Source organism: Asterias amurensis, chromosome 4 (genome assembly GCF_032118995.1).
Source record: "Asterias amurensis chromosome 4, ASM3211899v1".
Classification (NCBI taxonomy): domain Eukaryota; kingdom Metazoa; phylum Echinodermata; class Asteroidea; order Forcipulatida; family Asteriidae; genus Asterias; species Asterias amurensis.
Window position 1 is genome coordinate 4646855 of NC_092651.1, and position 11811 is coordinate 4658665.

The following is an 11811-nucleotide window of genomic DNA, read 5'->3' on the forward strand; positions in this document are numbered from 1 at the left end:
TCATTAGTTTTTGACAGTCTCATTTAATTACATTTTTGATTACAAACGGATGTGGTTTTCCATTTTGTGTAATATTTCACTAATTTTCCCCATAAAAATTAATTAGCATAATAACTCTTGTAGGCTTTTTACATAGGCCCTAGGTAAAAAACTCATGAATAATTTGCAAATTCGTTACTTTTTGCCGGGTAGTCTTATAAACTACATTGTTGTAACTAAATGTGCGTGTATGAAATGTTAAATTTGCGTCGGGGATAAAGAATATTAATTTTGGAAATTACACATACACCGATGTGTGTTAGCACTGTATATATAACTGAGCGTGGTGTTGTCATTTTGTAATTTCCGGAAGACCGAAAATTCCCTGCAAAACTAGCCTCTTGATATCCATCATTCTGTCTACCTCCAATGTTATAATGAAGTAAACTCCCAAGGAGGATAGACGCAGAACAATCTAGCATTCAACCTTGATATTTAATTGCTTTTTAGTATCCAAGCCAAGACGAACTATCCGTGCAACCAGCAACTTGTGGAAAATATCAACATGCTCGTCATGGTGTTAAAGGCAGTGGACACTATTGGTAATTGTCAAAGACTAGGCTTCAAAGTCCGTGTATCTCAACATATGCATAAAATAACAAACCTGTGAAAATTTGAGCTCAATTGGTTGTCGAATTTGCAAGATAATAATGAATGAAAAAACGCCCTTGTCACACGAAGTTGTGTGCTTTCTGATGCTCGATTTCGAGTCCTCAAATTCTAAACTTGAGGTCTCGAAATCAAATTCGTGGATAATTACTTCTTTCTCGAAAACTACCTCCCTTCAGAGGGAGCTGTTTCTCACAGTGTTTTATACCATCAACCTCTCCCCATTACTCGGAATCAAGAAAGGTTTTTAGAAGATAATTATTTTGAGTAATTACCAATAGTGTCCACTGCCTTTAAAGTAACATAATTAGCTTTTGCGCTTTTTATGATTAGGCCTACACATAAGGGAGTGTATTATGCCTCCACACGAATACAAAATAATCTCTCATCGTACACGGTAACTTTGAGACGGATATTAGGCCAAGTACCCCCCCCCCCCCCCCAAAAAAAAAAAGGGGAGGATGAGGGCCATTTTATCTTGCGAATATGTTGACTGGGCTGGTGGACTATATTATCCAACATTTAAAGGTATTATACAGGGGTGGATTTCACAAAGGTAGTCCTAACTTAGGACTAGTCCTAGGCAATGCTAAGAGATAGGACCAGTCCTAAGTTAGAATGAGTTACTGGTCCTAGTGGATTTCACAAAGGTAGTCCTAACTTAGGACTAGTCCTAAGCAATGCTAAGAGATAGGACTTGCCCTAAGTTATGACCAGTAACTCACCCTAACTTAGGACTGGTCCTATCTGTTAGCATTGCCTATAGGACTAGTCCTAAGTTAGGACTACCTTTGTGAAATCCACCCCTGGCTCTTAGCATTGCCTAGGACTAGTCCTAAGTTAGGACTACCTTTGTGAAATCGACCCCTGGGTATGTTTGGACACAAAACATCATTGTTGAATTTTACTCTGGGCTTGCTTATATGTTTATACAATCAGTAATCAATTATATCAGCCATTTTTTTCTGTGGACTACTTTCCTCTAACATTAAGTCATATTTTGAAGAAGAAAAAATGCATCTCAAAACCTAAAGAAAACAATGCAAAAGCTTCCGTTGTTCAAACGAAAATTAAGGACAATGTGTTTACATGCTGAATATTGCGCAAGGTTTTTATCACTAATTAATTTGGGCTTAATCCGTTGAGTGTGAGTCAGGAGATTCAAACAAATGATTTAACCAAAAATTTTACAGATTTTATTTTACGTCATGTATATTTATACTCTAGGCTAAATGGGACAGATCCAAAAAATTGTAGTTGAGGACCAAACCATCTTTAGGTTTAAAATTAAATCTTTTAGATTTAAATTTTAAATGCTCAGGGTTTACTCTTAAATCTTAAAGAGGATTGGTCCCTATATTGCAATATTTCGGATTAAATTTAGAGTGTATTGGCCTCACAAAACATGAACACTGACAATTTTTTGTCAACTCATTTAATCCTGTATACCCTTACTGTCTTAAATAACAAGTACACAAAGGCTAATTGAAGTTTCTAATACTATAGGCTGCATGCCGTGTGTTCACGATTTGGACTATTATTTACATAAGGAACAGAATCGAAGCGCCAAATCGTAACTAGTCTTGGCCCAAGACGACAGTGAGTGTACCACGCTCAGAGGGATGTAGCGTTTTACAACTGAGCGTAGTAGTACACTATCCACTGTTCATCACTATCGTCTTGGGCCATGACTACATCGTAACAAGCATCCCACAGAGATTACACTATTCTAATTTACCACAACGTGATGTCAAACCATGGAGGAGCTAATATATTATTCCTCCATGGTCAAACTAAGAGTATAAATTGAAATTATTTTGATCTTCTAATGCTAACAACCTCTCATGTCAAGTGAAATGGCAAACTCTACAGGTGACAACACTAGTTGTGAATCTAGAATGATCTAGCGGCCGCCAATGTTTTTTTATCCGGCTAACATATAGCAATCTTGTATACATTATTTCAAATGGAGTTGGCTAATTCACCAAAACGTCAAAGATTGAAAAGCACTGGCAGTTGTCATGAATAAAAAAAAATCTCTCTTCTCGTATACGTAAGTTATTGTGTACGTACACGAACAATCCGTGTTAACGTACACGATAAATTTGGAAATGTTAACTGTGCACTTGTCGCCATTCCAGCAAGCAAGTCTTTTGATGAAACAACTTTCCAACAATAGATATAGCTTCAGTTCCCCATCTTGGCCTTCGGCGTTCTATAATAGTTTGTTTCATTTAAAAGCACCGGGGTCGATTTCACAAAGAGGTTAGGCCCGGTCACACAGACCTCGATAACGAGAACGAAAACGAAAACGATAACGATAAAATGCACGCCCTCGATTGGTTGAATGAGTTTGCGTGGAGCAATTCAACCAATCGCGAGCGTGCATTTTTATCGTTATCGTTTTCGTTATCGTCATCGGGGCCTGTGTGGCCGGGCCTTTAGTCTCGGAGATAAGTTTGGACGAGTAGCTCGTCCTAACTCGAGATAAGACTAGTCTTAACTCTTTGTGAAATCCACCCCTGGACACCTTTGGTAATTGTAAAAGACCACTGTTCTCACTCCCTGTCATATCCATCAATTGATAACAATGTGAAAATTTGACCTCAATTGGTCATCGAAGTTGCAAGATGAGAAAAATGACAAAAACACCAATAATGCACAACTTTGTGTGCTTTCATAATTATGCCGAAAAAAGGCTTTAGCGTCTGAAGTCTTTTAACATTTGAGTTAGAAATTACCTCTGTCTCAAAAACGACGTTACTTCAGAGGGAGCCGTTTCTCACAATGTTCCATACTCTCCATTACTCATTACCAAGTAAGTTTTTATGCTAACAATTATTTTGAGTAGTTACCAATAGTGTCCAGTGTCTTTAAACCATTCCCATGAATGCCTGTGGGAATGTAGGCAGGCGGTCTTCTTGCACATTACTGATACCAGACAAGGCGCCACACCCATCCTTCAAATTATTAATGTTCTGTTTCATCTGATTCAGCATCTCACAGTAGCTGGTGTCTTGAGGAAGGGTGGCTGAAACTCCGGAAAAGGAGCATGGTGTGTCTGTGGGTGTAGGGTGAGGTTGGGGTAGATCCCACCCGATGTTTTCGTTTTGCGAGGGGGTCGGATAGGTGTATTCTTCCGCATGAGGGGGAGTGAAGTTGTGACTCCTGAAGTCGGTGTTGAAATTCTGCAAGGTGCTCGGTTCTGCGAAATAGTTTATGTTCGGGAAAGGGCTTGGGTTATGCTGCAAAGAGCTGTTTGCATGCTGGATAATGTTTTGTTGGGTGGTGATATTCTCTTGCACTGTACTAGGGTGGCTTGGGCGTGGGTTCTGCTGCAAAGAGCCGTTGGCATGCTGGACAATGTTTTGTTGGGTCATATTCGCTTGCACTGTACTCACACTATGGTTGGGTACAGCCAGGCTACTTGGTTCTCCATCCTCCCATGTCTTAGACATCTCTTTAAATAATGGATTCAAGATCTCATCCAAGTCAGCGGTTGAACACAACCAGTCGATGGTATCATACAAGGCAAGTTGTTCCTCGACGCCCTCAACGTCCTCATCTGATGACGGTACACCGCTGGATATCTCCTGGTGGTCCACACTAAATGGAGATAGCTCCTGGCTGGATAGAGAAGGCTCTTTAAAGAAGGAAACGGGAAGATTGCGCCCCCGCAAAGGGACGTCACTAACTTCTTGGATGTTGTTCTGGATGACATAGTCAGGTGCCTGTACAATTCCGGGTTTCAATTTGTTCATGTCGAACATGGCGGCTAGGGACTTATACTGGCTTAGACTCAGATGGGATTTGTTGTCTTTACTGCGAGTCATGTGTCTGGATTTTGGATTAGCGGCTCCCGGCTTAGATGTGGCTTTGGCTGACGTGATAACCTCTTCCTCGTTAGTTGTTTGATGGTGCTGAGCCTGTGTACGTTTCTTAATCTGTTTCTGTAAGTATTTACGATGGTTGACTTTTCGTCTGGATCTGACGGGCCTGTCCAAGGCATGTTTGATGTTACTTGAAGCCAAGTCGACAAAATGAAGGAGGTTGTTGCTGGGAGTTACGTCTGCTCTTTGCGAGGAGGATGGGATGTCATAGTAACCGTTGTTGTAGAACGGGGTAAAACCACATGAATTATAAGCCATTGCTGGACTGCCGGAAAGCAGGACTGGTCGATCACTAATGACAAATGAAAATCCACATTCAGTTTAGAAATGTAGAAGAGTCCGTTTTAGCACACAGGGTGATTTTGTTTGTATGACCGTCGATCACTGGAAACAGAACTTGTCGATCACTAATGACAAATGAATATCCACATTCAGATGATTTTAGAAGAGTCAGTGAGCAGGTAGAGTGATTTGGTTTGTACGGCTGTCGATCGCTGGGAAAACAGGACTGGTCGATCACGAATTACAAAATAAATGAAAACCAACATTCAATTTAGGGTTTTAGAAGAGTCAGTTTAAATAGCACGCAGAGTGATGATTTGGATTGTACGGCTGTCGATCACTGGAAAACAGGACCGGTCGATCACTAATCACTAATCACAAATGAAAACCAACATTCAGTTTAGAGTTGTCGGAGAGTCAGTTAGCACAGGCAGAGTGATTTAGTTTTTACGGCTGTCGATCGCTGGAAAACAGGACTGGTCGATCACTATTATGACACGAAAACCCACATTCAGATTGTAGAAGAGTCAGTTAGCACGCAGAGTGGTTTGTACGTCCCACCAAACTGCACCCGGCAAACTTGATAACTGAGGCTCGATGTGTCTGCATGCACTGTACGATACACACGGGAAAAAAGTTTTGTCATTTGCGGTTCCTTTGAAATGCGTTGAAGAGCACCCTATAAAAAGGCCATCGGCGTACGTCCTTGTGCTTACTATCTGTCGTGGTTTTATTCCCAAGAGTTAGTTATGTTGTTAGTCGAGGATTTAGCCTTGGATTGTTCGTTGAATATCCTGCGTTCATCTAGTCCTTGCTCAATGGTTAACCCCAGCACTCTGATATAAGTATTCATCAGCACAAACTAGTTCTCCATGGGATTGGGCGGGGTTGTTTCGCGTCTATCTTATGGCAGCCCAGATTCGGCAAATCGGTTTGTATTACAATATTTGCATAGCGAACTTGAACTGCGAATTCAAACACTCCATAGGTGTGACGTGCTATCTAGCAAGCTGTGTATTTAGTCCAGTTGCCTGGGTTCCTGTACACACTGTTCACTACGCAAGTACGGGTGACTGACATATCACGTCAAATTGTTTGCTTTGTTGAACCTTGGATGGGTTTAATTCGTGATCGTGTGCACTTGGAACACAAAAGGTTTCAGGATGAGATTTAAGGAACTTGAATAGTGGTTCGTGATTCCTGGGTTACTACTGGGTTTTTCCAAAGGTCATATCGTGCACAAACCCAGCTTGGTTTCTAACTATAGCGTATCACAGTACGTTTTCAAATTGATAAACGTGTCCAAATTGTTTTAAACGAAAAACGATCTCAAATAGACCTACACGTCAAGTTCTTAAACTAAACATTCTCGAAGGAATTTTAGCCTTGATATTATACACGTATTAGTTATAGATATTAAACTTTGACTTCACATAATTCGGACACCGTGGTATACTATTACATTATGTGATGTCGTTTTCCTTGTAAATTTCCTTGCTATAGGGGTTGAATTCACAAAGTTATTAGGACCAATCCTATGTAGGACTCTTTAGGAATTATTACAAACTTAAGGCTAGTCCTAAGTTGGGACGAGTAACTCGTCCTATCTCGAGATAAAATTCGTCTTAAAGGGAAGATACACGTTTGGTAATTGTCAAAGACCAGTCTTCTCACTTGGTGTATCCCATCATAACCATAAAATAACAAGCCTGTGAAAATTTGGGCTCAATTGGTCATTGAAGTTGCGAGAAAATGGTGAAAGAAAAAACACCCTTGTTGGACGAAATTGTGTGCTTTCAGATAAGAATAAAAGACTTCTAGCTAGAAGTATTTTATTATTTTAGTGAGAAATTAAATCTTTCTCAAAAAATACGTTACTTCAGAGGGAGTCGTTTCCCACAGTGTTTTATACTATCAACAGCTCTCCAAGTCAGTTTTTAAGTTAATATTTGTTTTGAGTAATTACCAAACGTGTACCTCCCCTTTGACTCTTTGTGAAATCCATCACAGAGCAACGATGCGACTGATGGTGCCAGTTGCGTGGGGAGGGGTGGGGGGGGGGGCTGTACTAGGCGGCTTCTAATCCAGTATGCTAAGTAGTGAAGAGCTACCGGTAAAACTGGCTTAATTAATACCATGGTAGGGGATGGGGTTGCGCTCAGTTTACCCCCTGGATCTGGCACAGCAAATGATATCAGTCCTGCAAAATGATCCATAATCAAACTACCCGGTTACCTCTCAACAGAACTGCCACAACTAAAAACTCAGAATATTAGATGTTGTGTTGGGAAACTCACAATAAAGTGTGTGCAAGTCTTGAGTGCCACACAGAGCTAGAGTCATGGAGGGAGACAACTCAATTAGGGCCTAGCCTTTGTGAGATATTGTGGACACACTAGAAGTGTACTGGTTGGTTTGGGTGTACAGACAAATTTACCCAAACCTTACAATGTTGTGTCCACCATATATCAAAATGACTTTTGGCTGAAGGCTGTAAGTTATTAAGTTTAATATAATAACCCACTGTGGAAAAACTCCATTTGTCCCCGTTGGCTGTTAATCAAAATAATAATATTGCTTACTTTTTCCTATTGCTAGTTTCGTCCAGGGCAATTTGCCTGATGATATAAACTAAATAAATAAATAAATAAAATACGTAAATTGAGTAGCTTCCAAGTTCCAACCAACAAACCAAATCCCGAATATAAATTTGACAGGAAGACCACCATCTTTGGGGTTATGTTAGCTGTTTGTTAAGTAAATCCGGTGACCACAGGTTCGAATCCCAGTGAAGTTAATAGTTACTTCTTTACCAAACAACATTTCCTCACATCACAAAGCACCACAAATCATTTATTTAAAATTACAGACTCTTTCCACCCTGTCGCAATTTTGGGAATCAATGTCGTCTTCTGCAGAAAAGAAACTTGTCTCAAGAAGACAATCAGAGTATACTGATCGAAAAGTCGAGTTGAAACCAACGAGTCTTTTCAGAACAAACACCTCATTTACAGATAGTCATTACATGGTGTTACTGCAAACCATGCAACATTTCAAATCATACTTAATGTTATAAAACATCGGTCAAGTCGTCAACTTAAACAAGATAGGACAAAGCCAGTTTTTTCTTTTAACTTCCAAAACCTACACCAACTTGTGAAAACTTCCAAGCAATATCGAATGAATTTTAGTATAAAGCAATCACTAGTAAAAACTAACATCAAGCGAAATTACAAGTACATACTCTGAAAGCATACGGAATGATTATGTTGAGTTCTTTATTTAGATCACTTCTATATTTTATGGGAAATCAAATTCTCGTTAACTTACATGTTTTTTTACACTTAAGTGGCTGCCATTATTATACAATGCAAATACTGGATATCAGAAACATGATACAAACTTTGTGGTGTTGCTTTTGGGGAAAATCTACGACAACTCAAACAAAACATATGCAATGAATATATGCATCAGAACTTCGGTCAGAAAGACCAATTTATAAAGACATTTCTCACAAAACTTATTTACCTCCATTATCAGCCTCCATTGAGCTATAAATATTTTTGAATTTGATTTTAAGACCGTAACCAATCTTAATTTGATACATATTTATTACAGTCTGACAATTATAAACATGTTTTCCCTTTTCACAAACACTGTATGGGTCACATCGGAATCATTCAATGAAACACTCCATTCCGAAGTACTGATCGAGAGTCAAGTTAAAGACAATGGACACTATTGGTTATTGTCAAAGACCAGTATTCTCATTTGGTGCATCTCAACATAGGCATAAAATAACAAGCCTGTGAAAATTTGAGCTCAATTGGTCATCGAAGTTGCGAGATAACAATGAAAGAAAAAACACCCTGGTTACATGAAGTTGTGTGCTTTCAGATGCTTGATTTCGAAACCTCAAATTCTAAACTTGAGGTCTCGAAATCAAATTCTTAAAAAATTACTTCTTTCTCGAAAACTATGTCACTTCAGAGGGAGCTGTTTCTCACAGTGTTTTATACTATCAACCTCTCCCCATTACTCATTACCAAGTGAGGTTTTATGCTAATAATTATTATGAGTAGTTACCAATAGTGTCAACTGCCTTTAAGAACAAATTCTGGACAAGTAGCCGCTCTTGTCTTTTGCTTTACTTTTAAAACTCAGGCCCTTTTTGAAACCACGGATTCGGCTTTTGCTTCGGGCTCCATTCTCTCGTCTGAAGCTCTGAGCGCGTACGCAAAACACGCGCAATATTGTCAAAACAACCGGCGGGAAATCCAGCCCTGGACACCTTTCGTAATTGTCAAAGACCAGTATTCTCACTTGGTGTATTCCAATACAATACATAAAATAACACACCTGTGAAAATGTTGACTCAATTGGTCATCGAAGTTGCAAGATAACAATGAAAGGGAAAAAACACCATTGCTGCACAAGTTTATGTGCGTTCAGATGTCTAATTAAGGCTTCAGGTCTAAACTATTTGATTGATAAATTACCCCTTTCTCAAAAACTACGTTACTTCAGAGGTAGCCGTTTCTCACAATGTTTTCACCATCAACAGCTCTCCATTGCTCTTTACCAAGTATTGAAGGAACACGTTACTTGGATCAGAAGAGTTGGTCTATAAAAAACGTTTGTAACCGTTTGTTATAAAGATGCATATGGTTGGAAAGATGTTTTAAAAGTAGAATACAATGATCCACATAAATCTGCCTTGAAATTGCGTGGTTTTCCGTTTACTTTGCAAATTAACACGGTCGCCCATATGGGAGTCAAACATTTGACTCCCATGAATGACCGACCGTGTTAGTCGACGAGGTAACAGGAAAACCGTGCAATTTTGAGTCATGTTTGTGTGGATCATTTTATTCTACTTTTACATCTTTCCAACTATACGCATTTTATAACAAACGGTTACAAAACCCTTTTCAAGGACCAACTCGACCGGTCCAAGGCAACGAGTTCCTTTAAGTTTTCATTCTTACAATTATTTTTTAGTAATTACCAATAGTGTCCACGCCTTTTCTTATGCATCTGGAAGCACACACAGTTGTGCAACAATAATAGGGGTGTTTTGTCTTTCATCATTCTTATGCAACTTCGATGACCAATTGAGCCCAATTTTCACAGATTTGTTATTTTATGCATGTTTGGATCCACCAAATGAGAAGACTGGTCTTTGACAACTAAAGGTGTCCAGGGGTGGATTTCTCAAAGAGTTAGGACTAGTCTTATATCGAGTTAGGACGAGTTACTCGTCCTAACCTAGGACTAGCTGTACGTTTTTGATATCTCTTAGGACTAGTCCTAACTCTTTGTGAAATCGACCCCAGTGCCTTTAAAGATCAGACACATATTGACGTAATAGTAACGCTCTGCATTCAACCATTCATGATCACACACGTACTGGGGAAGGAGAACTTTCCCTAAAGAGGCAATTAGTATTGGACTTATATATGGTCCCTAATGAAGTGAATTGTCAAGGAGTGATGCAAGCTCTAACATCCGTTCTCCTCAACAACACTTGATTAATCCCCTAATTGTCTTCTTCAATGCCAATCTGAACTTCTTATTTGCTCCACTGTAAATCAACGGGTTTATGCAACTACCTAGGAACAACAGCGTGGTTGTAATGGTCTCAGCTCGTAACGAAAACTCTTTATTCCTTTTAATAGAAATCAACTGCATGGTAACGTAAGGTACGCTCATGATCGTGAACATAAACACCACCACCATAGTGGTTTTCAGTACCCCCATCTCCTCTCGGCTGACCGCCCGTCCATTGTTCACTTTCACCGGCGGGTTGATGGAGGCTCTGGCGTCCACAACGGCATTCTGTATCCGTGACTTCTTGCGATGTACCTCCCTCGCGATGCCAAGATAGCAGCAAGACATGAAAATGTCCAGCACGAAGGCATAGGTGATAAAACAGACGAGTGAGTAGGAAGGACTCTGAAGCCAGTCCACGGTGCATGTGGGTTTAATCGGCACCCACTTATAGTCACCCCAACCGAGCAGTGGGCCCATCGCCGTCAACGAAGACACGGTCCAGGGTACCAACAGACCAATCGCAGTCTTAAAAACCGTTGTCTTATAAACCACCTCCGATCCTCTAGCAACATTTTTGATTATGATGTATCGATCCGCTGCGATGACACATAAAGTTAAGGCAGATGAAAAGAGACATGCTGTTTTAACAAAGGCAACCACGTGACACATGACTGGTCCGAAGATCCAATGCCCCTCCAGAAGGGTTACAACACAAAACGGCATGACCCAACCACCAATAATAATATCACTAAAGGCCAAGTTGATGATAAACACACTTGCAGGCATTTTGAATCTGTGTAGTGTTAAACATACAAGACAGTTTCCTATAACAGCTGTTACTGCCATGATCGAGATAACCACAGCGAAACTCACCCTCTCCCACTGCGACAAATTGTCGCCATCCCATGTCGAGTTGTTATCCATTGAGCCGGTCAACTTGTAACTTGATTAAAATTCAAAAATCCAAATTACTAGTCAGCAAGTAAAGACGCCAGTGTCAGGGAGGAGTCCAACCTGTGCTAGACAGATATACTCTCAGGCTTATTGATGAAGTTCGTGATCACTCAAAATGTCTTTGCAGTAAACTGTTACAAAGATTTGTATCCGAATAGCAGAAAGCATTGACAGACGATCTTGTGTTTTTCCTCACCTATGTTAAGTTGTAACTATTCGTCTCACTTCTAATAGCAGACAGCCAACAAAATTGACATACGAGATTGTATATCTCCCCAAAACGCCAAGTCGTAAACGTGTTCCTCTCACTTAGCACTAAGCAGACAGCTAAAACATTGGCATCTATACATCAGTCGTAGACTTGTTCCTCTCGCTTAGCAGACAGCTAAAACATCCACACGAGCTTAAATCTCCTCAACACAGTTAGTGGTAAACCTGTTCGTATCACTTAGCAGACAGCCAAAACATCGGTATACAAGCTTGT

The 11811-nt window shown here is 40.0% G+C and overlaps 2 protein-coding genes across 2 annotated transcripts; both read right to left on the bottom strand.

Moving 5' to 3' along the window:
* Positions 1 to 3095: 3095 nt before the first annotated feature.
* LOC139936244 (uncharacterized) lies at positions 3096 to 5687 on the bottom strand. The gene has a single exon (XM_071931025.1). It carries the CDS (start codon positions 4794 to 4796, stop codon positions 3522 to 3524), a length of 1275 nt encoding a protein of 424 aa, XP_071787126.1. The 5' UTR covers positions 4797 to 5687; the 3' UTR covers positions 3096 to 3521.
* Positions 5688 to 9854: 4167 nt separating this feature from the next.
* Positions 9855 to 11600, bottom strand: LOC139936370 (rhodopsin, GQ-coupled-like). The gene has a single exon (XM_071931179.1). The coding sequence runs from the start codon at positions 11295 to 11297 to the stop codon at positions 10338 to 10340; it is 960 nt and encodes a 319-aa protein (XP_071787280.1). The 5' UTR covers positions 11298 to 11600; the 3' UTR covers positions 9855 to 10337.
* Positions 11601 to 11811: the final 211 nt, after the last annotated feature.